Source organism: Rhea pennata, chromosome 5 (genome assembly GCF_028389875.1).
Source record: "Rhea pennata isolate bPtePen1 chromosome 5, bPtePen1.pri, whole genome shotgun sequence".
In the NCBI taxonomy this organism is placed as follows: Eukaryota; Metazoa; Chordata; class Aves; order Rheiformes; family Rheidae; genus Rhea; species Rhea pennata.
In genome coordinates, this window is record NC_084667.1 from 30,267,992 (window position 1) to 30,289,825 (window position 21,834).

Consider the following 21,834-nt stretch of genomic DNA (forward strand, 5'->3'; position numbering starts at 1 on the left):
CTGGGGCACACTGCTAGCTGTAGGCTTCCAGCTAGATTCCGTGCCACTGATGACGACCCTCTGAGCTCTGCCTTTCAGCCAGTTCTCAATCCACCTCGCTCTTCAGTCATCTAACCCACACTTCCTGAGCTTACCTATAAGGATGTTATGGGAGACAGTGTCGAAAACCTTGCTGAAGTGAAGGTACACAACGGCCACTGCTCTCCCCTCATCTATTCAGCCAGTCATTCCATCACAAGCTGTCAGATTGGTTAAGCATGATTTCCCCTTGGTGAATCCATGCTGACTACTCGTGATCACCTTCTTTTCCTCCACATGCTTAGAGATCACATCCAGGATGAGCTGTAATAAACACCCACAACAGTGTTGCCCATGTTAGCCTGCCCTTTAATCCTTACGAGTAAGCTCTCAACTCGCTCTTCAACTGCCCCTAGGCAGAGCCTGATACAATCCATTTGCTCTCTCACAGCTCCACCACCTCGCCTTCCTGGCCTGTCTTTTCTAAAAAGCATGTAGCCATCCACAACAGCATTCCAGTCATGTGAGCTATCCCACCATGCCTCTGTATTCCTGAATACTTCAGTGACAACTATTTGTTTTACAGGTATTTGCTCAGTACAAGAAAAACAGTAAAAGTACTGCATCTCATTGGTTTCGTAAACTCAAAACAAAGTTAGAACGATCAGCTGGACCATTTTCAAGATGATGTGATGCACATCACAGCTCCCACTGAAATGGCATTGAAGCACCTCCTTCAGGCCGAACATACAAATAATCCACCAGATAGTCTAGCCAGGCGTAAAGCAAAGAGCAATTCATGTGACCGAAGTGAAAAGGGTGCATTACACTTTTGCTCTATCTAAAGAAACGCAAAGTATTTTGACTTTTAACGTTTGAAACCTGCTACTACCACAAATGGTTCTGTGGCAAAGTGACAAATTTGCTCCACACAGCTCTCGTTCAAACTTTGCAAGAATCACTAAAGACAGAAGAAAATGTGGAAATCTCTGACATGACCTTTTTATTGTCATTACAGTCAAGTCCTGTGCCAAGCACAGTTCAGCTATATCCAAAGTTTAGGTCAAAAGGGTATCTCTACCAGGTTAACCATGGTGGAAGGCATGCCATGGTTTGGGTCAGCATCTTCAGTGTTTCATCCAAGTAAACAGTACGAAAATCAAAGCACGTCAGTGCTGATGGCATTGCGACAGGCCGTATCATAAATATGAACCACATACCCTGCAGACTCAGGTGACTAATTAGATGCTGCAATTTGAAAATAGCAGTACTCTGAGGTCCAAAGTAACAAGTCTACTTGGCAAAATGTGTCATAAAGCAGCCAAAAGGAATCGGACAATTTTCTGGTGGAACTCCATTATCAGTGAGCTCGTTTTCAGTGGCAACTGTAGTTCACCTTCCAAATGGAAAAAGCAAGCCTGAGCGTTACGGAAGCCTGAGCCTTCAAACAGAAACGCAGGTAAAAAGTTGTGGGCAGGTCGCAAGAGTGGAAAACCTGAGTGGAAATGAACGCTCCACAACTGCACTTTGGCTATGAACTGGCTGCACAAGGTAGAGCCTCCACAAGCCACCCAGTACCAGCCCCCGGGGCACCCCCAGCGCTGGCTGCTCAGGAGGGACCGGGCGGCCAGGCTGCTTGCCCGAGCGAGCTGCTCCCGAGCCCGCAGCCGGGACACATGGCCTCCGGGCCGGCAGGATCACCTGCCGCGGCCGCGCGCCGACGGCGCTGCCGTTCTCCGCCCCGCTCAGGAGGGGCCCCTGAGGGGCCCCGACAAGCCGCGGGCCGTTAGGCGCCGCGCGCCTGCACGCCGCGGCCCTTGGGGGCCGTTGGGCGGCCGCGCTGCAGACGTGGCGCGCCGCGCCGCGCCGCGCCGGGCGGCCGCTGCCCAATAGCGAGCGCCGTAACAGCGGGCCCGGCGGCGTCCGCCTGCGTCCGCCTCCGTGAGTGGCCGGGGGAGGAGCGGGGCCGCGAGCGGGAGCGCGGCGGCGGCCCCAGCGCGCCCGCCGGGGCGGGGCGGGTGCGATGAGCGGCGCCGGCCTCGGGGGCTGCCTGCCGGCGGTGGGGCGCCGGCCGCCGCCGCGCCGCTGCGAGCCCCTCAGGGCGCGAGGCATGGCCGGCGGGCCGGCGCGGCCGCCGCTGCTGCTGGCGCTGGCGCTGCTGCTGGCGGCGGGCGCGCGGGGCAAGCCGACGGCGCGGCAGGAGCGGGCGCGGCCCGGCGGCCCGCAGCAGCACGACGACCGGCCCGGCTTCCAGTACGACCACGAGGCCTTTCTGGGCAAGGAGGAGGCGCGCAGCTTCGACCAGCTCAGCCCGGAGGAGAGCAGGGAGAGGCTGGGGTAAGCGGCTTGCCGCCGCGCGGGGCGGGCGGGGGCGGCCGCGGCCCGCTAACGTGGCAGGGGAGGGCCGCGGGCGGCTCGGGCGGCACTTGGGTACACCGGGAGCGCGGCGCCGTGCGGCCCGCAGCGCAGGCGCCCTGGAAGGGCTTGTGCGACGTGGTATCTCTTCGGGCACGCCGCTTTCCACCACCTGGCTGATTTTGCAAACAAGCAACAAACCATTCATTCTCACTTCTGTATTTTTCTCTCCTGCCTTCCGTGGCCCCACAACGCAGTGCCTCCGGGAGGGAGCTGCTGTGTGCAGTGCTGTGCCAGGTGCCAGACAGATCGCCGCTGGAGTGCTTTGCTGCTACAGCTCCTTACCTCTTGAGCCACCTGCCTGGACCATATTAGTTTGAATCAAGTTTAAGTCATTTCTTCTCTTTGCCTGGTTACAGCTCCTATTTACAAGTCCATCTTTCCACAGCCTTTCCACTCGTGACACTTTTGCTCACTCTCTCGTACTGTTGACCTTACTTTCCACACTGCTCTTTACATTGATAACAGGGTCCAGGAAACAGTTGCCTTCTCTTACTGCTTCTCCCTCCTTTATACCTTCTTTTACAAGAAGCAAGATGGCTAATTAGAGCTGGGTTTAACAGTAATTGAAGAAAGATACTCTTATATAAAAGATAATCATACATTCATAAATATATATTTAAAGAGAAGATAGTTTTATAAGTCTGTATGCTCTCATTAAGATTAGCATTGCCTCTCCTTCCCTAGGGAGTGGTACTTACTCGTTATATATCCTGCCTAGTTCCCTTGTAAACTCTTAGCACAGTATCAAGGCTTGTCTCAGAGACTGGAAGCTGTCACTGTTATTTACCTGTATCTTAGCAGGTAAACAGATAAAGTGGATATCAGAAGTGAGCAATTTAGTCCACCTTATTTCAAGACAGAAGCAAAACCCATGTTCTCAATGTGTATCATCTGTCTTAGATTCTTATAAAGTATATCAATAACATGGGATTGCCCAAGCCCAGAAACCAGCCTCACTCTTATGTTAAGTCTCCTTTTAAACTTATATCAGTGTAGGTATTTCGGTTGAGGGAAATGATTTAACAAGTTTCTGGGAGAAAATGTATAGTCTGCTGCTCTAACCACAGTGCATGCTGCTGCTTTGGCAAGTCAATTTAACTTGGCTATGAGGGGTGACAGCATATCAGTTACGCTCTGGAATCCCAGGGCTAGACAGCAGTAATGCAAAGCTACTCTCATCTTCCTCCAGCAAATAAAAAAAAAAAAAAAGAAAAGAAAAGAAACAGCCAGTACACAGAAAAACCTTGCAAATTCAACTACCTGGCAGCTGAGGCTGCAGCTGTGTGGTATGATCCAGTTTGAGACAGTGGCACATACCAGCCCATAAATACCATGATGTGGGAGCAGACCTGCACTTGTGACCGATTCAATGACAGGAGCACCCCTTCTCCCTTTCCTGCCACACTGGATCACTTCGTAGGGGGAGACTCACATATTTCTAGGCTATGTGCTGTACCATAACTCACCTGGCTTTGCAGAAGTTGGAGTTAGTCCCAGTGCAGCATCCAGTGATTTCACTGAGGGAGCAGGGACAGCAGTTAAGAAGGGGAGTGTGGCTGCAGTCCTGTGAATGTTTTCCCCATCATTTGTGGCAGGCCTGTCATTTTCAGAGAACATAAAGGATGATTACAAATCCTCACAATATAACTTTCTGTTACTTATAAAGACAAAGGTTAGAGTTTAGCCACATACAGTTGTTCTCAGGCATCAAGTACAGAGGGAAGCGTTCCTCTTTCAGCCACTTCATAGCAATGATTTCCCTGCCCCAACTTTGTTCTCTCTCTCTAATGGCAGGTTGTATGTACCTCTTGCATGTGGCTTCCAGCTTTCTTGTTAGAAGGTGGAAAACTAATGCTGAGTGTAATCTCACAGAAGTTAAAGGGAGAAAGGCTGCAGGTGTTACACATTCGGGCACATAAGTTACTGAATATGACCTGGCATTTTGTGTCTGTTTTGTGCTGCTTGAAATTTTTGCTGTATTCAAGAATTAACCATTTAAAATGAAGGCACTAAGATTTTTCAGACTTAGCAGTATCCGTTAGCTCCACTACAAAACTTTGAATGATTCTGAGATATTGAATGGGTAATTATCAATATAAAAAGCTTCATACCCTACTTTTAGGAGCCAGTAGACAAGACATTTGTCCCCTATCTTTGATGGGGAAGCAGAGTGTGCATGGATGCAATGCATCTATAAAAACAAAGTTCAGGTAGAAAGAACAAGGCATGAAACATATCCCGATAAACAGTGCTGCCTGCATGCAGCACAGTTCCTCACCTTTCCAGTTCCAGAGTGTGAAGGAAGTGTTAAAATTTACAACAAACTGCTAGCAGAATCATTTATAGCATTTAACTTACTGCATTTAACAATAGACGCTAAATATCAGCTAAACCAATTAAGTCAAATTAATTGTAGGGCAAATCCATTGATAAATACAGTCCATTGTGCTGTGAAAGGGACTCAGCAGTCACATCCCCTTGAGATTTATATAAAAGAGAAAAAGAGTTTTCCAGTCTGCCAGTCAGTTAACTCATGCTTTTCTACCCCAGAGAAGGAATTCAGTAATTCTTCTCCCTTCCTCAAGCTCAGAAATACCTTATTATGAATTCTGCAGCCAGATCTGAAACGCATACCATTTAGCTCTGATTTACAGTAAATGGCATACACTACAAATCTGATAACAGACTAACACAAGATTGCTGGAAGTTCAGCAGAATCTGCTGCTGGTTTTTGACTCTGTACTTACTGCTTTCATAGTTGAGGCTCAGGAAAGGCCATTGCTGCACTAGTTGAGCAGTTCCCATCGGCCAGTGCCAGTTTCTTTGTGGGGAACCAAGATGTTCTACGACTACCACTTTTCTGCCACTGGTAGTCATTGAACTGCTGGATGCTGTGCAACTACAGATCCTTCCTGTAGTCTCATGAGTAGTGATTCAAGAGTTAAAACTGCTGCTGTAACTGAAGCCACTCTGGCAATTACCCTCGTCCCAGGAGTAGAGTGCATAGTTTCCCACAGGCCAGTGCCCAAAATACAATACTAACACAAGTTTACCTACAAGTTGCAAGACTCAGATTGCACTCTTACTGTAGATAAAGGCTTTTATCATCTGGTCTACCGTTGTAGCTAGAAAAGAAGCCAGTTTCACAAACTCGAAATTAGTGGCATTTAGAATTACAGGCATCCCTTTATAGATTATTGCCAGGAAGTGCCAGGAAGAGTTGCCCTTTTTGCACCATTTTTCAGGCCAGTTTTATTTGCAGCCACATGCAGAACTTGTCAAAGGTTGAGGCTTCTTTGGGAGACCCCCAATACCTTAACAGCTGCCGATTTCAAGAGGACTTGAGGCTAAGCAGCATTACACAGGGTACTGGCTTAGATCCAAGTTGCCAACAGTGGCTGGAGTCTGCTGCAGACTAACTATTGAATTAATGAAAAAAGGGCATTCCTGGCAATACAAACAATATTGCTTCTCTGGGAAAGAAAGAAAAGAAACAGAAAGAAGTGAAGGGGCAGGACTGGAAGAGGAAGCTGTACATGGCACATATCCTCCGCACTGCACAGACATATAGCCAACTCCAACCCAGCATCAGTCTGCTGGAAGGCCACAGAAGGAATTGCAGGAGTCTGCAGAATCCTAGGTTTTGCCCTGATTGCCTCTGGCAAGCAGCAATGCAGGCTTGCTTCTGAGGTGAGGTTAGCCTCTTACTCCCAGCGTGACCATTCCCTATAGACACTGAACAGGTTCCCTCGAATGCTGGCAGATACAGTCTTAAGAAATCCAGAATCATACACCATTTGAGGTGCTTTGTTCGCTCATTTTGATTGTGCAAGTTCCGTTTTAACTATTCATGGCAATATTAAGTAAAGCATGGGAAAATATTTCTTTTAAGATAATCTGCATAATATAAGAAGGCCTTAGCCAGCAGGACAGCTTTCTGAGTTTTGGGCATTGCATTTTTGTGGAGAACAGTGAGACAAAAATCAGGCCCCCATAAAGCTTACTAAAACTGGACTGGCATGGACTTTGTTTTTCTGTCAGCTGTTAAAGATCCCTGTCTCCTTTTACAGGAAAATTGTGGATAGAATAGATGACAACAAAGATGGCTATCTCACAACAGAGGAATTGAAAAATTGGATTAAAAGGGTACAGAAACGCTACATCTATGAAAATGTGGCCAAAGTTTGGAAAGATTATGATCTAAACAAGGACAATAAAATCTCCTGGGAAGAATACAAACAAGCCACATATGGCTATTATCTAGGTAAGACAACATTTTCAGATTACATGTTAAAAGAAGTCTGAGGTTATTAGGCATGAAATCATACCTTACAGTCAGCAGGGTATCACATTTAGGACTTCTTTGAAAATTGCATTAAATCTTAGAGACATTCAGAGATTAGAAGCACTTTTTAGTCGTTCATTGCAACCATTTCCACATGGGTCACCTGTAGACAGAGGGTTTTGTAGAGTGGTTATTAGATGTATTTACAAAGCTGAACTGAAGTTTCCTACTCCAGTTTAGAAATTCAGTATTATTTTTTAACATTAAAAAAATGCTACTTTAATTCAAAAATAATTTATAGCATGATTAGCCAGTAATTATTCAACTCGTGCTCTCAAAATTTTATGAGTAGTTGCTAAAAATTTAGGCTGAGTCTAAGCTATAGAAAAGTTACTGATTAAAATAGTTCCTGCAGAATGAAATGCTGCAGGTTGTGATCAACTGTAAATGAAAATCTTTAACAAATCAGGCAAAAGAAACATCTATCTAAAAATACACCTGATTTATATTATTTTTCATATTTATTCCGTTTGCTTTTGGTAAGTTAATCAAGGGACAAGAGGAGAGAAGATTATTTAAGCTAGAGGACAATGCTGACACAAGAACAAATGGGTATTAACTGACCATGAGTACATTTATACTGGAAATGGGAAGCTAGCTACCATAGGGCAGTTTCTGGAGCAAGCTTCCAAAAGCAGTAATAAGGAAAAAGATTAAAATTTCAAATCTCTTTGTTTCCTAAAATGTGAATTGAGAAATTGTTACGTGTATTTTCCATGTGTGAAGTCAGTTTAGTGATCCCCTTTTAGTGATCCTATTTTTAAAATTATATCAAACAGCATTCCTGTCATGCCACTGAACATTCTGAAAAATCTTATTGTTTTAAGCTGAAAAATAATTGTTAGGTTCCCCATAACATAGACGTAGTAGTTAGGTAATTTCCGTCAGTCTGCTAGCTTATGAAACCAGTCTTCGGTTTACTTGCTTTTTGAAATTGAAAGATTGTATAGATCATACGGATTCCTAAGAAGCATAAACCTTCTGTGAATGAAATTACCTCAGAAACTGCCTAAACAGACCTTAAAAAAACAGATTAAAAAAAATTATATGAATGGTAATATACTGTATTGCAAAATCCCTCATTCTAGATTCAAATAGAAGGCTCATTTGGCCATCTACATGTACTACCAAATTTCTTTAAAATCAAACTAATTGACTCCAAATTTAAAACTTCACAAGGAAGAGAAGTTCCATTTTAACAGAGCAGCTGTTCTGGCAATAAACCTTCGTATTTCTAGACCCTACAGAGTATGTGTTAGCAAACTGGAGGGCTTCATTGTGGTAGTATGTTTTAGAACAAATATAGTTTCAAGATTGTCTGATTAATTGCAGAAAATCCAGAAGAATTCCAAGATGCAACTGATCAGCACAATTTTAAAAAAATGCTGCCCAGAGATGAAAGACGGTTCAAAACTGCAGATCTGGATGGAGACTTAGCTGCCACTCGTGAAGAATTCACTGCCTTTCTTCACCCGGAGGAATTTGAGCATATGAAAGACATTGTTGTCTCAGTAAGCAGACCAAAACAATGGCATTCTTTCTGCTTTTACTTTTCAGATGATCATTGAAATGCTTCTCTAACCTTTCCAGGTAGAGTTTAGAAAGATACTCTCCAGTAGCCAGTTGGGGAACAGAAAGGGATGCCTTCCATGAAAATCACTTGATTTAGAGCTTTCAGTACAAGAAAGACTTGTTAAATGCACTTAGACTGTTCCGAAATGGAACTAGAAACAGTCCTGCCATGGACTTGCACCAAAATAAAAGGAAGAGTTTACTGACATGCATGAAAGTTCAAGGTAAGCTTGTATCTTCCCTAAATGAAAACTTAGGTATACTTCCCAGTTCATTCATGTGCAGGGAATTTCTTCAGCATGAAAGGAGATTTGTATATTCCTTGTATGAACAGTAATTACACTGGATTCAGAGGGAGTAAGTTTCTCTGTGTACAAAGGCAGAGCAGGCCTCAAATGTGAAATGATCAGTGAGGAGAGTAGTCAGAATTCTCAGTTCTCTCTTGACTACTTCAATGCAAAACTGTTTTCTAGGAAACCTTAGAGGACATAGACAAAAATGAGGATGGTTTTGTGGATCAAGATGAGTACATTGGTAAGTGTTGAGGTTTGTTTCTTGTTAAATCTCCAGTCAATTTGTCTTTTCTCAAATTCTAGATCAGTATTTACGACACAAAGATTTCTGTGCTCCATTTCAACCAACCAAGCCTAATTTAATTTTAAGCAGATAGCAACATCAACAGGAAAAGATTCCTGGCATTTTCCAGCCCAAGATCTTCCTCTTACAACTTGGCTAACTAAGAGGGTCTAGAATGATATTTTCCATGGCAGGAGGCTACCCATGGCTGGTTTTGACAGGAAGACCTTGCTAAAATAGCGCTGCTATTTCCAAAAAACAGAGGACAGAAGGTAGAACATTTTTTTGAAATGATACAGTATTACCATTCTTCGAGACGAGACCATAACATTTGTAGGGGTTTGTTGTATCAGAAATGGGCCTTTCCCAGTTTCTCTGAATATTTGACTAGTTTTACAGCTTTTGAAAGCATTGTTCAGAAATGGAAGATCATAGAGTGAGTTAGTCTCTACCCAAGTTTGAACAGTGCTTGGCTATGCGAAACAGCTGGGAAACATGGCTGGCAACACATGAAGAATCACACCTTGTAACAGATCTGTATTAAAAAAAATGCCTTTTTCTATTAGTTATTTTCCTAGTTGAATTAATAGCTAAAAAAATGCTTGTTCTTACGTGGCAAGGCCATTATGTTTCTTTCAGAAATACAAAATGTTGAATTAAAAATGAACTATGTAAAATTAACACTAAGATTTAAGGTTCTCACAGACAGTTGTGAAGTGCATGAAAGTTAGCTGTGCATTACTCCACTGGCAGAAAGAGAACAGAATGGAAAGCATCATCATCAGATCATAGTTAATTTGCTTTAACTTCCATCACACTGGGCAGTTAAGCTCTCCTGCACTTAGACCTTTGGGGACAAAATGGAAACATAACTAAAGATCAGCAGTACGTAATGCATTTTTCCATTTTGAATGATGATGCTGATACCAAAAGCTAACTTCTCCCACTGCACCCATTTCGATGGGTTTTTTAATCAATAAAGTAGCACCAGGAAAGCATTAAAGCAAACTCAAATGAATCTTTCTGTTTCTAGTGGTGCTATAAAGATCATTTCATTTCACATATAATCAGGAACAATATACACATGTTAATTAATGGCAGGGTGTTTCTATTCCTTGTAAATTATATTTAGCCTTAGAATGTGAATGCTATTCATTTATGACTGAAATAACAGAGCAGCATAATTTCCACAGTAATTTCAGTTCATTCAGTGACATTACCTACATATAATTATAAGGTAATTGTCAACATTTGTTACCATGTGAATGCTGTTTTTTTCTTGTCTTCTATAGATAGGAACATAGAATGTTCTAGTCACGATCACCCCACATTGGCAAGGATGATAAAAATCAAATTGACAGGACATGTCAGTTGCTTCAGATAAACAATATAATTCACACGTTAAGAAACGAAAAAAGAAAATGAATGTGTTGTCTGAAGTTTTCTTTATGAGTTGAGGAAAAACTGCGCTTAAAATATTTCTACTTCTCTTGTTCAGATATAGCATTTTTTATTTTCTATCAAACTAGAGTTAAAAAACAAGCACACAGAAAACCAAAACTCTTCTTTGTATTTTATAAGGGAAAAAAAAGTTAAAAAATTGCAGCCTCTAGATCAGGTTTTTGATGGGGAAATCTGCTGAGGGTTGTAGAACAATTCTTTCCTTTCTCCTGTTTTGATTGTCACAAAATTTAGTCTATTTTGCGAAAGCAAAAAAACCAAAATATACCCAGTTGTGTTACACCTTTTAAGCAGTAAGAACTAAATTCTCATTGTGCATAAGCAGGTACAGCATATTTCAGGGACATTGTAGGCAGTTCAGCCTTGTTAGTGCACATGCTCCTGCTGTGGTGTGGTAGGAGGCTGTTCCTCAGTTTGAGACCAGCACCTGCGCCTCCTATAGATACCTGTAGCCTCTGGCCCTAACACCATCCATGCACAGTGCACTTTCCATGGCACTTGTTGAAAACCAAACCCACAAAGGATAGGGGCAGCATCCACAGAGCATGCTAGTTATAATAGAAAATGGCAGGCTTGAGGGATAAGCAGCCCTAGTGACCAGGAAGCAGTTGATTGGCAGATCAGAAGCATAAAGTGAATAAACTTACACCTCTGGAGAGGGTTTGCTATTATGTAAGGCCTAAACTGTAAAGAACAGGTATCAGATCAGTATCTGCTCTTAACAATCGCTGCCATTCTTGCATCCATTTAATTTGTTACACAGGTAACAGCTGTCACTACCGCATTTTCCTACTGATGCTTTTTAAATACAGCACAAGACATGCATCCTATGTCACAAATGGTACCACAGCCCAAGGTCCCAAGCTGTGACAAGTGCACAGTGTATGTTTCTCATTTGCAGAATGTACCACTGATGTGTAACAACTTTTTCAAGTCTTTCCTTGTATAGAATACCTTCTACTGAAGCATGCTGCAGCACTGGGTGGTTAGAAAGGACTCATCTACTAAGAAGGATTTCTCTTACATAGGCCTCTCTAAAAGCAGGACAGATACATTCAAGTTCCATATATCAGATTTTTGTTTTCTTAAATTTCCCCCGTGCCTTTTATTCCCTTCACCACTCTGCTGGCTAGAGCCTGATCTTATTCACAAAGACGTTTGCTAACAGGGATAAGATAAAATTGCTAAGCTCCTTTCTCCCCATGCATCTGAGCCCAGCACAAAAACTCATGATTGCTATTAAAGAAAAGATCCTTAAAGAACTTTTTTCACTCTGAAATTCAGTGAATAAAGACTTTTGGACTGGTACATCTCTCCTGTGTATCGAGATTAGCTTCACCAGCAGTGCACTCTTATGATGTAAGGGTAATTTAAGAATAGACAGAACCACCTGCAGTGAAGAAATAGGCCTGAAGAGAAGATCTGCAGTTACTCCACTTACATCCCATGTTTCATTTTCTGTACAAAGAAACTCTTTATAAAGAGTGAAAGTTTAGTCTTCCTCTGAGGAAGATTATATAAATGTCTTCAGTTTTACATAGTTTGCAAATTATATATGACTTGAGTGAGACCTTTATTTCTTCTCCAGCTGATATGTTTGCAAATGAAGAAGGTGGACCAGAGCCTGACTGGGTGATTACAGAGCGTGAACAGTTTTCCGATTTTCGTGACCTCAACAAGGATGGAAAGATGGACAAACAGGAGATTCGACACTGGATTCTCCCACAAGACTATGATCATGCACTGGCTGAAGCCAGGCACTTAGTCTATGAATCAGACGTAGACAAGGTACTTAATGCTTTGGTATATTTAAAAAAGATGTTAAATTAAATATTTAATTGGTTTCTTTTGTATAATATCAACTAGCAAGCCATGCTTCCTAATGACTTTTTAAATGGAATTTTAAAGGCTGTAAGTGCTAGAGCCTTAATGTATCAGTGCAACTTTAGTTGGTATGGTAACAAAGTACAGTTGATAAAATGCAGTGTGTTATTAGTTGTAGAAGTCCCATTGGATTTCCTTAGGTTAGAAAACAAATTCTTTATCTTCATACACTTTCAAGTTTTAACATAGTAAAAATATTCTTTCTTCTTTTAAGAGGGGTTGTGGATATTTATATGTTAATTTAAACTGCAAGAGAAAAATCAGATACACATTAAATTGGAGGTAGTAAAAAGCCCCAATTTATATTGTCAAACGCATCTTTGTCTTAAAGACTGGTTCAGCACATCTGCTTCCTCTAAGATGGGAGATTAATGGTTTAGCAAATCCCAGATGGTGATCTTCAGAACTATAATATGAGCAAAGTTGGAGCCTGAAAAACTAAACCAACCTTACGCAGAGAGACTTATATTTGCCAGTGACCATCCTCAACAAAAGACACCAGAAGATTTTCATTTTCACAGTTAGAAAGGCAAAACAAAACCACAGGCAAAACTGCATACCAGATAACTCTGTTTGGCAGTGAGTTAATTGCAGAGCACTTTTAATTAACAGTTAAACCCAAATGAAGACAGTGGGACTTCTGACTTCTACTAGAATTCAAATTTCACTCATCATGACAGCTACAGTGATTCCTGAATCTGCAGCCTGCCCCTTTGAAGAACTTTCTATTTGTCATGTCTCTTATGAGTCTGTGCTGGGGTGTCTTTTACTTAGCATTGAAAATGTTCTTAGAGCAATTTTGTTTTCTTCCCACCAGGATCAAAAACTAACAAAAGAGGAGGTTCTAGACAACTGGAATATGTTTGTTGGCAGTCAAGCTACTAATTATGGGGAGGACCTCACAAGAAACCACGATGAACTATGATAGAGTGTACAAAGCAGTATGCCACAGACCTTTTCTCTACATCACAGAAGTCACCATGTCCATCCCACCTTTTGGAATGGACAAGGGATACTTTCCAAAGTGAATGACTTGTATCAATATATTTTTAACATACCAGCTTATTACCTCAGAAACTACATAGAAATAGCCTTTTACTCTTTTCACACTGTTAAACTGTTAATCTTATTACTACAATTCTATTTTTTTTTGGGGGGGGGGGGTAGGGAGGATGGAGAAGAGGGGAGAGTAACTTTCCTTAATAGGTTAGAGCCTGAACTGGGAAGTGCACTTCTAAAACATAATTCTGAGGATCTTCAGTAGTGAAATATTTTCTTCAAATACCCACTTTATTATAGTGAAATAGAGCTAGGATTGGAAAGAAACTTAATATTTAAATAGACTAAGTTGTTTAGTCCTCTTTCTTTAACATCATAAAACAACTGAGAATTATAGTTCCACCCTTTTATATAAAAGACTTGATAAACAAGATGCACAGCCTTTTTCTCCACACTGCATTTTTTTTCTCAATTTGGTCCAGTGGTGCTGAAGAAGGTATCCAGCAGCCCTGTGGTTCGTAGCTTTAAGTGCAACATGTACATCTGGCCCTCCTCTGTGACCCCATCACGATACAGAGGTAGCACGTGTGGCCCAGCAGCTTGTGCCGGCATTCCTTAATGAGGAGTGTAGAGTTCATAGTGACAGCTGCTCCTTCGAACAACAGAATAATGTACAATTGTTTGTGGGCTGTTGGTTATGCTGTTTCCTGGGAGGAATTATGCCACATGGAGCATAATTTATCTCATGCTTTTCGCACTTTACCCAAGCCATACTCCTACTCATGTAGTGTGAATGGCAGCAGTTCTGTGATGGAGAAAGAATGAGACATATTCCCCCCCTCTGGGCTTTCTGTCTTCCATGCCACATAAGGGGACAGATTCATGTGGTTTTGTATGTATGTAAGTATGCGTTATTGAAGCAATTGCGTGGAGAGAGCTTTCCTTCCAAAGGAAAGGATAAGCTTTCCTTTTTCCACACAGCTGTGGTTTGTTCTTTTTTTGGTTTTGTTTTGTTTGGTTTTGTTTTACATTGTATAATGTGAGCTGTTACAGGTATAATTTTTATATATACAACCTAGAAAAGTTTGGTTGTTTTTACATGTACTGGTTTTTAAATAAGCACAATAAAACCATTACTTCCTTTTTGATACTATGAAGGTGCAATAACACTAATCAGGCTAGCGTTGAGAGATGCTGTGAAAGCAGAACCAAACCTTTAAAGCCAGAAGTTCCAAAAGCACTGGATCTTTGGCAGGCTGTATTTGGCAGGCTCCTGTACAGGAGGCTATCTCCTGTTGGCTGGCTGGTTGTCTAGAAACTGCAGCTGGTCATATGGCATCGACTGTTTCTTCCTGCTTCACTTCATCTAAAAATAAAACCCCAAACCAAACCAAAAAAAAACCCACCTAGAAAGAAGTTCAACATATACAGTTGCTATCACTGTCACTAGAATCTGTTCAGAACACTAATACTAGTAGATCTGATACGTAGGGTGTTAACAGGCACTGGGAAGTCCACAAGACACTTCACTTCAAGGTGCCGTGAAGATTTCCTATACAGCATCATACATCGGTGATCACAGAGCCATTCAGAGAGGAGCTTTGCGGCTTTGTGATTGTGATGTACTTCTGGCTTTTAAGAAACAAATTTGGGAAAACGACCATGAAACAACGCAGAACTATGAGCTCCATAAACAGTGTCATTTTTATAAGGTCACATAAGAACTCTGTTTAAGTATTTTACTTCTTTCAGTTGAAGATTAATCTAAACTCTAGATCACAGAGTCTGGCAGAGAGCACATCTTCTTGCTAGCACAATTATTAAGCTTTTGGTGTGCACTTCTGACATTGCCAGCAATGTCTTCTAAAAGTCCCTACCTCCTCCACTAACGTACGGTAGGACAAACGTCATAAGCCATAAGCAAACTGCTTTTGCTCTTCTAATACCCTCAAGTCAAAGTAATGCTTAAATGCAGTGTTATCTGAGAAGCAATAAAATTGTATCTTGGCACATGCAGAACGTTCTCTGTTTAGTTTACTATTTGGAAAGATTCACTGTATTCAATAATCTTAATGTAATCTTGAGCTTTGTTTTTTGTTGTTTTTTTTCCTTCTGATTATTCCTTTCATACTACATTTGACAGTTTTATACATTAGGAACAGAACTGACATGTTCTCTCTGCAATTAGATTATTTTCTGCTGTTTCAGGAAACAATACCTTAAAAGACCTCAGAACAAAGCTTGCTTCCTGCAAGTGAAATGCAGTTTACACTGGGTACTAAGCCAAGGATTTTCATTGGAGCCCAAGGGAAGGTTGTTTGCTAACTCTCGTTGAAATTCAGTGGGAGTTGGGTGCTGAGACACTAAGCATTGCTGCCTTCAGCTAAACATGACACTTCCAAATCTACTGCATTCTGTCCCAATAAAAAACTGCATCTTTGCTTTGACAAGCAATCACATTTTCTTCCATGTTACTCAATGAATTTGGAAGAGAATTAGTGTCAAATTTGAGAGAAAAATCGTGGTCCCCTGAGAGATCGCAATTCATTAATGCTTGCAACACCCTGAATATTTTCCACTATAAAACTATACTTACATGAGTAACACTGCTAAAATGAGGAGCTATTCATGCAAGCAGTACCTGGAAATACAGATCCGTGATATTTTACAGTTATTTTTTTTAACAACAATAATGATTTTCGAATAGACTTTGCTATGCTTAGCTTTGGAAAAGACAAAGTGACAATTAAAAGGAGACTTAAAATAATCAAATTATCAACCACTGTCAGTGTAATGGGGTCATACTAAAGTATAAAGATACAAAAACATAGAACATGAGTTACTATGGATGTCATTTCACTCTAAGGGTTATCCTCTTTCTACAGCTCTTTATAGTGTTTCACTTACCAACATTCGGTAATGCATAGTACATTTTCTGCACTAAATTCTCCTTTCAAGCTCAATGCACTAAGGAAGAGTAACTCCAAAAGAGACTAGAGCTTCTGGGTTTAAATTTAACACTATTTAAGGAAAGCAAACCTTTGCTAGGGGATATAACTGTTAACATTGTGATTTTTCAAGCCTAAGGTTTCTAATGGGGTTTGACTGTTCCAGAGAGAACATTTTTTTTCTAGGTAACATATTTCAAGTCTTATTATGAGCAAATGCTATAAAATTTTAGTGTAATGTGAAATACTGTAATGTCAAATAGCATTATTTATCTGCTTAATATGACTAAAACCATTAATTGCTGGGAGCCATAATTCATCCGAGCAACATGAAAATCCATTTTGTGCCTATCTTGTCAGTTATTTCCAATTTTCTTAATGAATTGTGATGTAGTGAAATTCTGTTGGGGAACGTGTTTATATATTTCCAAATGCAGGTTCTGTGTGGTCACTCTTATTACATAGATCCTCCATTAACTGCATGTTTTCATTATGCCTGTGCCACAACTTATCAACGGTGCATTTTTCTTTACTTAAGATATCTGGAATAGCCATTATTATTGCACATACAGTTTTAATTATTAGAATTTATGAAATGAGCTAAGTGGCTAATGTTCATTGTCTTATATTTCCATTTAATGATTCAATCAGGTTAAATCTGTCTCCTATTCCAATCAAGATATTGTACGTAACTCCCTGAGGAAAGGAAAATGCAGCTCGTCCTGATCTAATTACATTTACACAAGTATATTAAAATAGTTGCATAATGCTTTACTGTTAGAAATACAGAAGCTGTTCTTGACCCTAGTGAAGTTAATAGCAGAACTCCTAGTCACTATATAGAGGAGGAAGGTCTCAGCCATACAAAGACAAGTGGAAGAATAACAGGACAGCGGGACTTGAGGTTAGAAATAATGTCACGACCATCAGGTCCCGATTCTGATCTCCTTATTACTACTTAGCAGTAACTTTTAAGAGTTTATCCTAACTTACTCATGTAAGATTGTGCGTAGGGTGTAAGTCTATTTCAACAAAGACAGTGTCTAAGGTTCTACTTAGCCATTTTACTGCGTGATGATTGTGTCCTTTCTAGACAGCAAGTGACCATCAGCAAATGTGACCAGCAAAATAAAACTAGGCAAGCAAACTGTTAAAGGGTGGCAGAAAGGGCCAAGGAAAACATTTTGGAGCCAAAGATATTGCAAAACCTGGTTTGGCTTGTACTCAGATGCTTGGAAGTGTCCACCAATAATAAGCAATATCCTCTTTTTTCATCTCTAATTCAGTGTATGCTATGTTACATTTAATATGTGCAGCAAGGAGCTAGTTAATCAAAGTTGCTAATTACAAAGGAAAATTTTAGGAGTATTTTCCACTGAAGTTTCAGGCACAAATGAGACTGTTGTGCTTCAGAACTAGTGGTGGATGGATTATTCCAAATCTGATGGAATTTAAAACAACCTCAGAGGAAACAGGTGCTAGCTTTCCCTTAGTGTGAAACAATGTACGAGGGACATACACGCATATATGACACAGCACAAGCACTTTCGCACCTGCATTCTGTCTCCACAGGAAAAGGCAAAATCTCTTCAACATATGAGAGTGTCTCCTCTTATGCCAGTCACAAAAATACAACAACCAGTAGCAGCACCTGTGTTAGTATTCCTGGTAATAACTAAGGGATACCTGTCTTCAGCAGAGACGCTGGCGGCTCTTGTTAGGGCAGCAGACTCCTGGAGGTTGCTTGCACATTCTGCATACTTGCCATTTTCCTTGCCAAACTCGCCTCAGAACTTGCCATGTAGTGAAAATCCTGATAACTATATATACCAGTGGAAGAATTTATTTCATAAACTTGAATAGCTCTCCTATGATTTATGTAGCTAGCATTTGCAGTTTTAGTATTTGCTTACACTTTTCAGAGCTGGCCTCGCATTCGTGGTGTCTGACATCACCACATATCTGAAATTCCAGGAGAGCTATATAGAACAAGTCACAGCACGATACTGAATCTGAATAGTAATTAATGGTGACACATACATTAGAAATGACAATGTTTCATCTTATGAACAAAAATTTAGATATGCATCAAAAATCCTTCACAAATTAAGTGGGAAATCATTTCTTTATATGGGAATATAAGGGGGATACAAAAACCTAGAGAAAAATTAATACAACTTTTGAAGACACACCTTAAAATCTTCAGTAAGGCTCCTGGATGCTTTTGTGGCTGATGTTACAAAACCATGAGTTGATAATCCCAGGTATGCATTCTCAAACAGCGCTAATACAGGATTGCCCAAGAAACAGCCGTCACTGAGGATGCTGTATTGACACCCAACAGATTCTTGCTGAGGTTTAAGGAAAAATAAATCTTAACTTGCTGCTCTGGTGTGCACCGTCTTCTCCACACCCAAGGTCAATGCTGGATGTTAAGGAAGCAGGATGATGTGGTCACCATGAATCCCACCGCTGACAAAGTTAACAAAGTGGTACCAAGTCCATAGTACCATGGGGAGGGGGATCATTCTAACTGTCAATTACTAAACTCCTAGAGTATGGTATTCTCAGCACTGGCATATCTTTTGTTTGGGTGAAAGTCAGTGAATTTCATGTTTCAGGCAGAAAAAAAAAAAAAAAAAAAAAAAAAAGGAGTTTTAGCATTAGATCAATTGTAAGGTAACACAGACATGCCAAAAGAGTATTGACTGGATTGACAAGTTAGACAGCTACCCTTGCACTGCCCCCAACACACCTTCCCCCCGTCACTTTACATTCAGGTACACTGCAGTTCTGCTGACATTGTTTTCACTGCATCTCACTGGGCCCTGGTTGCTGGGACACAGAAAAAGAAAAGAATGCTAGTTGAGAAGTGCAAAATAATTCAGATAGATAGCTAAAACATCCTGAAACCTTCATTTGACAACCGGTAATATATATTAAACATTTTAAAATCACAGGGAGACTTTTGTAAGGAGGTCACAAGTGCATTCCACAGACAGTAGAAATTAAGGAAAAATATGGCTGGAGATGTCTATTATAATCTAACAAAAATAAAAACTGCTCTTCCCCATCCCTCCTCTCCATTTAGGGATGCAAATTCCAATTTGCATCAATTCCTTCCTAATTCCATTGCCAAAGTCTTACTATTCTTTCTCATTCATCCTCAAATTTTAATCTTTGCTAATGGCACAGACATTACATTTTTGGGAAACCCCAAAGCTCCCAGTCACTGGTAACTTTGAAATGCTTCACATCAAAGACAGGAAGTTTCCACAACCATTACGTCTGCTCCGAACTGGCTAGAGCAAAGTGTATTTAAACAAATAAACAAAAAAAAAAAAAAAAAAAAGAAAGAATAAAAATAGCATCATTCTGTTCTTTTCATTGATATTCATAAAGATGCATAATCTGGAATGGGCAGATTTACAGTTACACCTGCTCCATCTTATGAAGCAAATGTTTTCTGCAGGGATGTTTTTTCAATGTAGTTGCGTGACCATTACAATTCTAGGATACCTTCTGAGCTAAAATTAACCCTCAAGACTTTACCTGAGGCTGCCTACTCAGTCTCTTACAAAAACTCTCCATGTTCTATTGGCTCTTCAATTGCTGTATATTGCTGTGTGCAAAATTTGAAAACACTGGATCGTCACAAAAGAGTCATGAAATTATTTAAGAATGAAAAGACCTTTTAAAAGTTTTGCCACCAACTAGCATTAAGTTTACAGAATAGTTAGGCAGATATGTGAATGGAGATAATCATCTCTTTTCCCTCTTTTTACAGGGAAACCAACATTTTGCATGTTTGTTAAAATGGGTCCTCTGGAATAAAAAACATCATATAAATATCAGGTGTTAAATACAACTTAGATCTAATCAAAGTTTATTCAGCCACCCGTGTGTCACAATTAAGAATCTGGGGTAAGGTAGGTTTTTCCTCTAAATCAGATTATACCTTTGGTGCAACACTGCAGTTTATTCAGAGTATTTTACCTTTTTAGGAATATAACTTTGGTATAAATAAAGATTAGTTTAATAGTGAAAGCCTAGATTCTGAACAGAGTCAATGCAGAGAAGCAGGTTCCCCCAAATACTGCTTCAGAAAGTTCAATTATAGGTGTATAAAGCCAACAGTGCAAAAATCCTCCCTTCATGTTTCCGCATGCCTTCATAAGGCATATAAATATAATGGAAATAAAACAGGTAAGATGAAGAGCAACAAGAAATAATACAATGAAATACTGCCTTTAAAATCTACTTTATTCAACTGGAAACAAAACATTTTAAAAGATGATAATGCTCTAAAAGCTATTTAACTCAGCAGCCAAATCAAACTGACCAAAATCTAATTTACTCCTTGTCTTGTTTAGCAGATGCTTAAAAGATCAATATAGTTGTCTCTGTAGATCGGCATGAAATATTAACCAGTCTGAGTGTTCTGAAGCTTTTTACAATATATTCAGCCTCATTAAACATTAAGCAGCCTTGAAATATAAATATAAAATAACTATCAGCTTGCTATCCTTCAGAAACAGAACAAAGGTAGCTCATATGTGGGAAGCAGGAGGAAAAATACTAAATGAACTGGGAATTCACCGACAAGTTAACTTAGGAAAGCTGTCAGTATAATTTGGCTCAATCAGACATGCTTTATGATAATGAAATATAACATTGCAGTATCAGTTTATGAAACAGAAGAATATCTACTAAGGAACGAACAACAGTGTGACATTTATAGCATAAGAAATTCATGAAAATATGCTTCTGACCACAAATGTGCTAATCTTAAGTCCAGTCCTCACTGATATTGAGGCTCCTTTCACCCCTCTCATGCTGCAAGACCCACTCCATGGGTTAAGTGAGAGCGAGGCCCTGTTCTCTTTTCTCTGCTTTTCATTACGTCTGATATGTTAAAAAATATCTGGGCAATACAGTAGAAAAGAGTTTCAGGTTCACTAAATGGAAATGTCAGCTTTACAAATCACTGAAAGTAACCGGACATAAACTGTCAAAATAAGTCAGCGGAACAGGGTGGTTATTGTCAGTACGTAACTCAAGTCTGCAATCCAAGATGTGGCTAAAGGTTACAGACAATATAGCAAGACAGTTCTACTAGGATGTAAAACCAACTAATTTATCTAAGAATACTGTTTCATTTTAACATATGCAGCACATTTAATATCTCCCTCCCCCCCCCCTCCCCCTGGCTTTCTGTATTATTACTGCCTCCTGATAGCAAGGAATAAAATTCAACCATACACACCAGTGCCTTGCACAGCCTGTGCACAGCCTGTCAGGGTTTACAGAGAAGCTTTTGCTGTAGCTTTCTTATTGCTATTTCTTCTAACATTGTCTACATATAAAGATACCAGACCAGGCCGACCAGTGCAAGAATTTATTATAACCTTCTTCACTCTGTTTTGCCAGACTGCAACAGCAAGAAGTGAAAGTGAGCAGGATTCATTCCCCTGCTAATGTACTAGATTTTGGATAAAGTATATTCAACTCTTAAGCTAGAACTATCAAATTCTCTTCTTCAACATAAGAATGCTATCAATCAATCATTGCAAAAAAGCATGAGGAGTCGAGAATGAAACCAAGAAGCTAATT

The 21,834-nt window shown here is 40.4% G+C and overlaps 1 protein-coding gene across 1 annotated transcript; it reads left to right on the top strand.

Moving 5' to 3' along the window:
• Nucleotides 1-2,128: 2,128 nt before the first annotated feature.
• RCN1 (reticulocalbin 1) lies at nt 2,129-13,434 on the top strand. Its single transcript, XM_062577346.1, has 6 exons — nt 2,129-2,355; nt 6,507-6,700; nt 8,114-8,292; nt 8,827-8,887; nt 11,979-12,178; nt 13,092-13,434. Exons 1-6 carry the CDS (start codon nt 2,129-2,131, stop codon nt 13,197-13,199), a joined length of 969 nt encoding a protein of 322 aa, XP_062433330.1. The 3' UTR covers nt 13,200-13,434.
• The last annotated feature ends 8,400 nt before the right edge of the window (nt 13,435-21,834 follow it).